The sequence below is a fragment of the Montipora capricornis genome, chromosome 14 (genome assembly GCF_036669925.1).
Source record: "Montipora capricornis isolate CH-2021 chromosome 14, ASM3666992v2, whole genome shotgun sequence".
Lineage (NCBI taxonomy): Eukaryota > Metazoa > Cnidaria > Anthozoa > Scleractinia > Acroporidae > Montipora > Montipora capricornis.
Window position 1 is genome coordinate 31,022,214 of NC_090896.1, and position 10,000 is coordinate 31,032,213.

Sequence of the window (10,000 nt, forward strand, 5' to 3'; positions counted from 1 at the left end):
GAATTCGTGGCTGGAAAATAAATTTGATCAGCTGGCTGGGAAACCAACCAATTTTATCTAGCTGGCTGGGAAATTTATTGTGTGTCTTGCTGGGAAAAAGGAACAGGTAATGTTTCCCAGCAACACTGAAAAAAACACCTGAAAATGCCTTAATAACATTTATTTTCATTAACTGGGGTATAATAATACATTTTACAACAAATTGGTCGTTGGGTGCCCCTGAAACATTTTGGTTAATCTCTCGCGAGACTGAAAGCGCAGATATTAGCTTGTGAATGATTTATACTTAGTGGTACAAATCGTTATCTATTTTTGGTTTTCACTCGCGTCATCATCCTCTCTGTTATTTTAACTGAAAAAAATAACCTTTGCGTATCATTGAAGTTCAATTCCGAGAGAACTGGCATAGTCCCTGTCACGTGATATGAAAACCAGGGATAATATTCAGTTTCAAAATTTGAAGTATGAAAATTATAATGATCAAAATTATTTATTCTCTTTCCCAAATTCATGAAGTTTCTAATTTCAAAATACATGTACTTTGTTTGCACCTAAGGCGGATTAATCCCCAGGTCTGCAGTGCGATCAGGTACATGCAGTTTTGCTATTCTCTAAGACCTTACTCTTCAGGTAATAACATTGAAAGTGAAAAGGAATCATTGTGAATTCAAAAAACTAAAACGCTTTCCGACCAAAATTGTGACGTAAGTATTTTTAAAATAGAGTTTCTTCGACAGCTATTTTTTAACAACCGATCGATTTTACAGCCTTTTCAACATATATGACATGTGAATGCAAGCTCGTCCCCAGGGCGCTTTTCCCTGGCTTTGGGTGGGCCCAAAGCCAGGGAAAAGAGCCTTGGGGACGAGTTTGATGTGAATGATTTTTCAAAAATTCTGAGGAAAGGTAAATACAGAGAGGGGCTTCGTGGAATTGAAAATAATTTTAAAATCCAAGAGGAAGTGTTCAGCCAAGTTTGGCTGTCTGATTTTTCATATGTTTTTCATTCCTTACACCAGACCGGATGCCACTTCATGAAAGCGAAGGGGAAGCCGTTATTGTAGCTTCCGCATAACTTTCATTGTTTTTTGTTTCATTTTCGTGGCTTTTTCGCAGCCTTATTTCTTTGTTCCTACAAAAATAGCTTTTGTTTTCACCTTTCATATTGTGCAAAAGCTGAATTTTTTCGGCCAGCTGCACTCAAACTTAAATCTTAATTACAGTAAATCGGTCAAAATATCGTTTTTTGCAATGTCTGTAAATCAGTTATTGTATTTATAGTATTTATTTTTGCTATTTTTGGATGGGACTGCTACTCGCTAATCCTCTTGTAAAGTGTTGTAAAAAATATTGCTGTTTGTTGTTTTATTTATAGTCATGCATATTAGCCACTAATTAATTGACATTGCAGTCTTCGAAATATATAAGACAGGAAGAAACCAGAAACAAGTTAAATGGCCTCGACTTTCCACGATTTTGCTGCAGCTAAGTGGTAGAGTATCCGAAATTGTAATCGGAAGATCATTTGTCCGGTTCCTGTTCAGAGGCACTACCGGATTTTCCCGAGTGAGCCCGCTTCAGTGTTGTATAAATACATCTTTTCAAGTCAATTACCGTAATAGGTTTACATACCATGTTGATCTTCTGGGTCCCTCGTCGCATCCACCCTGTCTTCTGTGACTCGAAGAAAAGACTGAAATCCACAAACTAAGCGGCAGAATTTCGACGTGACCGACATTAAATAACAGAAAACTTGCCTACGCTCGATAAAAAACTGATGTGGGTTGGCTTGAAATAAATTCTCTCTCCAAGCAAAGAAAATAGATAGCCACTCCACGAGCGTGCTCGCATCAAATCATAGCCTGACAATAAAAGCTTGTGAGCCTAACCTTTCCAACCCATTTTTACTTGTTCAATCTAGGTGTCCTCGAGAAAAGCACATGATGTACTACCGTAAAATACCGAAAATAAGCCCCTCCGTGTATAAGGCGCCCTAAACATAAGTCCCCCAAAGCGGTAACGCAAAAAACCCTCCGTTAAATCGCCCCTCCAAATATGAGCCCCCCCCCCCTCAAAGCAAAAACGGTAAATTCACTTCCAACTATAAGGCTAGCCCGATCGATTTGGAAACGCAAATTTCCCTCCGTAGATAAGCCCCTCCAAAAATAAGCCCCTCGAAAAGGGCCTTTGAAAAATATAAGCCCCGGGGCTTATTTTCGGAATTTTACGGTGTGATGTTTAACACGCATGAGTGAATCGAGCAGCTTTCAAAAAACTTGGCCATGTTCCTCATGTTGTCGAGACCAGTGCATCACTGTGAAGTATTGACCTCATTGACAGAATTTAGTTCAATCCAGTTAAAACATAAACACCGTTTATGCGTTTATCGCTGATTTACAGCATGTAGATACAAAAACCGATTGCGAACTGATTAGTTTTGAAATCGCGCTAACTTTGGTTTGGAGATTCGATTTTCACATTGCGAAAAATGCCAGCAACTGAGCTTGTCTCGTCACTTTACTTAGAATATCGGTAGTAGAAAGAAGAGACGAGCCCGGGGTTTGCCTCGCTCATTCTTCGTGCGAAGTTTCCCGGAAATAAATTGATTCTTCTTCATGCAATTTGAAGTGATAAAGAAAAGTTCTTTTGAAGTAGTGGTGACATTATTGAATAGATGGTTTTCACTCACGTGACTTGGCGGCCATATTCATGTACAAAACAATACAAAATGTATGCATGGAATATGCATAAAAATAGAGTTTGGTTCCCAACATGGCCGCTGTGACGTCACGTGAAAACGATCTATTGAATTGAGTTGAATCCGTTTGACAGTTGTAGAACATGCGCATATGTTGTCGATCAAATTCGGTCCCAGGTTGAATCCGTTTTTGCCTTGGTTAAATTGGTGATCCTCATTTTTAATTACCTAGGCTGAATAAGCACTCTACCTAGTTTAAAGCAGCTGACAACCCCCCCCCCCCCCAAAAAAAAAAGGATTGAAAGCACCTATACCTTCCCTCAAGCTCTGTCTTACGCATCGCAATACATATGCATCTTCCAGATCTTCTTAAACTTTCGTATCATCTTATCGGTCTCTGTATTCATACACTTATCCATTAAATCTCAACATTTCAACATGTAGTTAGGGAACAAAGAACTGTCTGTACTATACACTTACCCTGGTACTCGAACTACGACCCTCCAAATCTATAGTTCTGTGTCTTCACCATTTCACTAAAACGACGAACATGTTCATCAACCCCACAGAGTTCTTTTCATTATTTACTTTTGTGTCATAAGTCAATTGACATCCAGATAACCAAAACTAATCCTACCCTGCCCATAATTTTTTTTCTAGGCTTAATTTAGGCGTCCAAAAAAGTTTCTCCAGTTTCTCTTCAGGAGTGTGTATTCAACCTAGGTAAAATGAGGTTCACCAATTTAACCTACTTTAAAATAGATTCAACCTGAGAACGGATTTTAACGGCTACACATACACAAGGGCATTCTTAAATCGATTTGGTGTCTTTTCCGTGTTCTCAAAGTGTTTCTTCCATAGTTGTGATAACGTTTACATTTTTTATTTTTTTCCAATACTGGTCAACTTACTTTTGTCAATTACGTTCTATGCACGTGACAGGCAAATTCATGAATTGCATTGACTAAACGTCGCAGCAGCACAGTTTCCTTTGAGCCTTCGTCATCTGTTTGAGAGACAGGCGTAGCTCAGTCGGTTAGTGCGCGGTGTTCTGAGCTGGAGGTCGCTAGTTCGATCCCCGTCCCATTCCATCGACGTCTGTTTCGACTTTCCTCTGATCCGTGTAGCTATAGCTTTGGATACCTGTAAAACGGAGCATTGACGGAGGAAGGAGGGGTAAAAAGTGCGTGCATCGAGGGCCACAAGTTTATCAGTAACTCTACTTCATTGGCACGTGTTACCCTCATAAAATAAGGACCTTTATGCCTTAAAAATAGCACCTTTATTAGCAAGATCGATGGCTCTGCAGGTACGCCACATAGTTAAACTCATCTGTAAAACACCTGCGAAGTTTATTGGCTTTTGTCAAACTCGAAAGAGAAAAGCGGCCACGAGAAAGTAATATTGTTTCCCTTGGACTTGAATAATATTAACCCTTCATTTTCTTTTTCTTCAAGTCCTGGATGATTTGACTTAATTTCCACTAAGTTAAACAGTTGCAAACATTTGCATTTCTTATTGACATTCATTTGTTGAATAACTTGAATAGCGCGCGCAATCCTATTAAAGGAATGAATCAGGTGACACCGACCTTGTTACGTGATATCCACGTGGGAAATGTAAAGAGAAGGACAGGCGAGTTTCCTATTCTAAAGAAACTGCGGGAGGAAACTCTTATGCAAATTATCTACCACGTGCCCACCCACGAGACTTCAAAATTGGTCTATTTAAGCTCAGCTGGACCACCAACGTACATTCACTTTCTCAAAGCCTTACGCAGCAAAGGAGTGCTGAAAAGGGAGTTGGTCCTTTCGGGAAAAGAGTGCCTGTCTTGACAAAAATGGGGGACGAACGCATTCGAAACGTGTCGCGGAACGCCCGTTTGACCTGCACCGGACACGGCTACCACCTCCGGGTCACCGAGGACAGGGTGGAAGGTATACGAGATGCAAACGACAAGTATGGTAAGTGACGAGATGTAATCAGATACATTCACGGTAACATTCTGATAATCGAAACACGTGAAACATTAATATCGTGATCTACTAATAACAACTTTAAGAAGTCGCATTCGTGTGGGTCTAGCAGTTATTTACAGTTCGTAGCTTTCCCGACTGCTCTGCCAGTAGGTAACTTATTAGTTTAAGTTTCAATATAAAAGTGATCGTAAAAACCCCCAATGCATGTCTACGTGTGAAAGGAATGTGAACGAAATGACAATAAGACGCGCTAAGGCATATCTTCAAAGTCAAGACGAGTCTTTTCCTTTAGTTTAATTGCCTCTTCCGCCCCTTATTTTGATTTGCTAATGAGCAGCCTTAAAATTGGAGGAAAGCTGTTTATTAAAGGAGTAGGGGTTAATATTTGCAAACATTTCCTCATCGGAACAAACAGTGTCTTTCTGTTTGCCAAAACTGTAATGTAAAATTAACTGCGATTTGTGGCGTACTTCCGTGACCATTCGTATTATGCGTCCTTCACTTTCAATAAAGCACAGGAAACTTAATCCCACACAATAAACAAAGACAAACGATCTGTCATCCTGTCAATTTGCACTTGAAAGTAAAACATAGGAAGTTATTACTGTGGTGATGACAAAGATACGAAAAAGATATCTAAAATCCGTGGGCTGATCTATAAAGGAAATTCCAGTTGAACGTAGAACGTCCTGTGCTAAATTAATTTTGTTTCAAACGATTGTCCTGTAGGACGGGTTCGACTAGCGTCGGAGCAAATAACCGAGAGCCTGTAACTCCAATACGAGGTTTATGTAACAGCATTTTCACAGATCAAACTATTTTTAGAAGAGTTCTTAATTAAGATTAGGCTTGCAGAAATGGCGCAGTGGCGAGAGCATCCACCAATGTGGCCCGGGTTCGATTTCCAGACTCGGCGTCATATGTGGGTTGAGTTTGTTGGTTCTCTACTCTGCACCGAGAGGTTTTTCTCCGGGTACTCCGCTTTTCGATAATTCCCCTCTCCTCAAAAACCCCAATTTGATTTGATTTGCGTTAACTTGTTAATTAATTTCAATTTACAATGTCCCCGATTAGTGCTCTACAGCGCTAGAAGATTAGACACTTAAATAAAGTTCCTTTCCTTTTTTTTTTTTTGGCACTAGTGATCATTCTCAATCCTATGGGTAATAAATTCTCATGCAAGACTTGCGATTAGCTAGAAAGGTCTGGTTTCACGGGAAAATCAATCTAATCAAAGGTACCCCTGTGGTAAGCTCGTGGAGTAAGTAAGTTACTGCGTCAGGAAGGTAATATAACGAATTATCAAGCCTGTAGAGTGGTTACAAATGCAGTGTCATACATCATATTGAATGTCTTTCATTGGTAGCCGACTAAGAGCATTCTTGACGACCATTTAACGAATGCATGAAAGCGAGACGATCAGAAATCGATTACAAATTTTCCATTGTTTACGCCTGACAGCCTGATTCGCCAACCATCCCGATAGCTCTCCACGAGCTAAAATAAGTCGGTATGTACAAACGCCATTTCATAAATGCAATAAAGTTGTACGCTCCTACAGTAGTCAAGGGCCCTTGACTCAGGGCCGACATTCAGAAAGTAGGTTTTTACTTTCACATCGACATATTTATAAATGAAACGGCATCCTAATTTGCCATGTGTTCGAACGAGACGAGACGAGACGAAGCGCGTCGATTTTACTCAGAAATACGACAATAGCCTAATTGTTTTCGCCGAAACCAAGTAAGTACGTAGCGGGAGGCGGTTGGCCTGACTCGATTGCTCTTCTTCAATGTACATTTCGAGCACTCTTGAGCAATTTTTCGCTTTTTCAGCAATAATTTTTTGGCATTTTGCGCAAGTTCAGAGCCACATTTTGTTTTCAGTATCAGTATTCAGCAAACCAGGATTCTCATATGATCATGAAATTGAATAATTCAACACACCGAAATTCTTCAAATTGTACACTACTTAATGTTTTGGTTCGAAAAGCAATTTTGTTTTACACATTATTTGTAAACAACGGAAGGCCAATACGTATGGAAACCTCCATGCAAGGGAATATTTCCAAATTTTTGGCAACTTTTGAACGCTATTTCTAAATTTCAAGCACATTTTCGAGCATTTGAGGACTATTTGAGCATCTTTTGCCCTTTTTTGAAGCACTTTTTTGCGATTTTTCTATGACCATTGGGACAAATCTAAGCCGTTTAGATTTGCACGCCGGGTAATCCGGATGGACTCCTGGCTCGCAGATTCATGACGTTCAAAACGTGAGCCAATCAGATTACAGGATCGTGATGGCATACTAGTGGATTCTACTTCTTTCTTTAACCAGATGTCTTCATGCAGTAAAGCAACATTGAATTGTCCACTCATTAATCCACCGATTTTTTTTCTTGCCCAGTCTCTGTAGAAATGACGTCCGTTGGTGATGGCGAGGTCATGCTACGGGGAAAAGATTCGAGAAGATACATTGCTATGAGCTCCACAGGTTCATTGTACACTACTGTGAGTATGACAGATTTTCTCGAAGAAAGAGTGAATCTTACAAATAGGCGGTATCTCGATTGAATAATTCCAGTCGCTTGGCGTTTAAATGTATGGTTTCTGGCCAGGAATTAAACTGATATCTGTGATATGAGACGTGTAGAACTGATTCAGTTTGAAAATTGGAGAAGTGATCTTCGCACTTAAAAGGGTGATTAAGCAATTAATCTCTTATAGACACCTGAAAATTCCAAGGGCTTAGATTCTTAGGATAATTGTCTTAGGATAATTGTCGGAGTTTTGCCATTTAACTGCAATCCTAAACACTCTTGTACACGACCCTTCCTCTTTCCACCTCGAACCTTTGCCCCTCCCTTCCCCCCTCCAATCAATGTTGATGACATTCAATAACATGAACGATTGGGACATTCACATTCAACACTGAATGAGGGGTTTGGGTTAAGGGGAGGACGATTGGTCCATTTTCAAGTGCAAAATAGTTTATTACAATTAGCTGTAGGACGTTTGTTACGCGAACCGAGACGAAGCTCCAACGAAGTGGCAACCTCGTTCCCAGGGCCTTTTTATTTCGCTTTTGGGTGGGGCGGAAATGGTCCTGGAAACGAAGCTGGGAAAGTGAGACACTCGGATTATTTTCCCAGTATGCTGTGTCATAACATAAAAAAAAAATTATCCTTCAAATCAAAATTTTGTCGTTTGTTTTTTTCAGGATGAGAGAAGTGACGAATGCGTATTCAGGGAGATTTTCGAGTCTTCGTACAATTTGTACGAATCGAAAAAATATGCTCAGTGGTATTTGGCAATTTCGAAATGTGGTCAAGCCAAATATGGTCCTAAAACTGCTCGTGGACAAAGAGCTGTCAGGTTCTTAACCAAGAACATCTAAGTTCGTTTAATATTCTCCTTTTTGAGGCAGACGTTACGAAGTTCTAAGCTCTATGAGTTCATTGAAAGCTTGAGATAATTCTTTTATATTTGTAACTTAAATTGAAGGTTGTGGTTGAAATAAAAATCAATTTCCTTGTTTACTATTTAAGTAGTACTGGGACAACCTAATGGAAGTCGTGAAATCTTCATTGTCCGATCTATAAGGATAATTGGTTGGCGAGGCAAAAGAGAAGGTTAACTCTCATTTAAAATAAAGGAAACCACCCAAACACCATGCTTTATTAATCCAAAACATTGGCTCCTACAAGGAACCCATTACCTAGAGCCTCCATATGTATTATATCTAATATCTTTTTATTTTTAGAACCGTTGCATCTTTTCATCATATTGAAATACCTTTGTGTTTCGGATATAATCAGTGGCCGACCATAGGTCTCTTGTGATTGGCTATTGTGAAAACACCCAGGAAACTCCCATGGGAGAGTGCTTCCAAAAATAATAGGGAGTTGAAGCAACAGCAACGGCGACGGCAACGACAACGTCACAAGTTTAATTTGCATATTTAGTGGGGAAAAGCAATAGCTTTTCACGCCATGCACGTGCGTTTTTCACTTTTGTCCATTTCTTTCCCGTCGTCTGCAAAACAGCAACGTGAAATAGACAAATTTGAGGTTTTATGAAGAACGTCAGCATTTGAAGATAAATTTTCATTTTCTCCCCTAAATTAAGCGCCGTTCCGACCAGTGTCATTTTTGAGGAACTACCACACCCTTGTCACATTAAAAAGGTTGAAATAGTCACAAAGTGATTACAATAACGTGAATGTTTTTTTTTGGATGATGTTCTAGTTGCCGTCGCAGTTGTCGTTTCTTAAGGTGGCTCGAATCAGTTTCAACGCTTCCATGTAACGCTCTTATAAGAAGGATCAGCACCACAACGTTGTATCATATATTGGCAATATTGAGGTACCAAATGAAACAGAAATTATTGCTGAACAAGAGACAGTCATTGTTGTGACGTAATATGTCACCGTGGCAACGGGAAAGCCCTGTAAGAACACTCTTTATTTTGTCTTTAGTTGCTTATATGTAAGAAACGAACTCAGTGACCCCATTTTTTATTTCCGAAAAGTAATCAAAAGGGCATGATAAATCTTTCTGCAAAGTTTTAAAAAATTCTGTCGAGTGGATTCAGAGCCACCTTAATTTTGTGATTTTTTAAAGGTAGCTCTGAATCCTCTAGACAGATTTTTTTAAAACTTTGCCGAAAGTTTCATCGTGGCCTTGTCATCACTTTTCAACAATAAAAAAAGGGCGTCACCGAGTTCGTTTCTGAGATATGAGCAACTAAATCCAAAATATAGGGTGTTTTTGCTGCCAAGGTAACTTGTTACAGCACAATAATGATCACATCTTGTTTGAAAATAATCGGTGTTTCATATGATACCATAACATTGCTGTTACGTCATGATACAGTGTTGTAGCGTTATTCGATCTAAACAGAGAGTCTTCTAAGTGTTGAAACCCTTTGCCTTGGCCACACTATCGAATAAATTGGGATTCCACATGCAACATTGTGGAATGTTAATGTTGAGGTAGTGGCAAAACACAATCCAACATTGCTTGATCAATGATGAAATGATATATATGAAATGAATCATATATGAACTGCGGATATGAAATCAAGTGAAGCTATGATCTTCGCAGTTATGAACGCAATTTTTGCAATTGCGTAGAGAAGCCTGAAAAATTCAAAACTTCAACGGGGTTTGAACCCGTGACCTCGCGATTCCGGTGCGACGCTCTAACCAACTGAGCTATGAAGCCACTGACGTTGGGAGCTGGTCATTTGTGGGTTCTAATGGTCCCGTGAGGAATGAATCAATGATGAAATGGTATATATGAAATGAATCATATATGAACTG

The 10,000-nt window shown here is 39.5% G+C and overlaps 2 protein-coding genes across 2 annotated transcripts in view; one reads left to right on the forward strand and one right to left on the reverse strand.

Annotated features, from left to right (window-relative positions):
* The window catches only part of LOC138031235 (fibroblast growth factor 2-like), a 7,136-nt gene extending 5,205 nt beyond the window's left edge, over nt 1-1,931 (reverse strand). The window contains exon 1 of the mRNA XM_068878914.1: nt 1,633-1,931. Coding sequence (XP_068735015.1) covers nt 1,633-1,738 — 106 coding nt within the window. The 5' untranslated portion in view covers nt 1,739-1,931. The remainder of the gene's footprint in view (nt 1-1,632) is intronic.
* Nucleotides 1,932-4,444: 2,513 nt separating this feature from the next.
* On the forward strand, nt 4,445-8,214 carry LOC138032974 (fibroblast growth factor 2-like). Its single transcript, XM_068880700.1, has 3 exons — nt 4,445-4,662; nt 7,085-7,188; nt 7,898-8,214. The coding sequence occupies exons 1-3, from the start codon at nt 4,539-4,541 to the stop codon at nt 8,072-8,074; spliced, it is 405 nt and encodes a 134-aa protein (XP_068736801.1). The 5' UTR covers nt 4,445-4,538; the 3' UTR covers nt 8,075-8,214.
* The last annotated feature ends 1,786 nt before the right edge of the window (nt 8,215-10,000 follow it).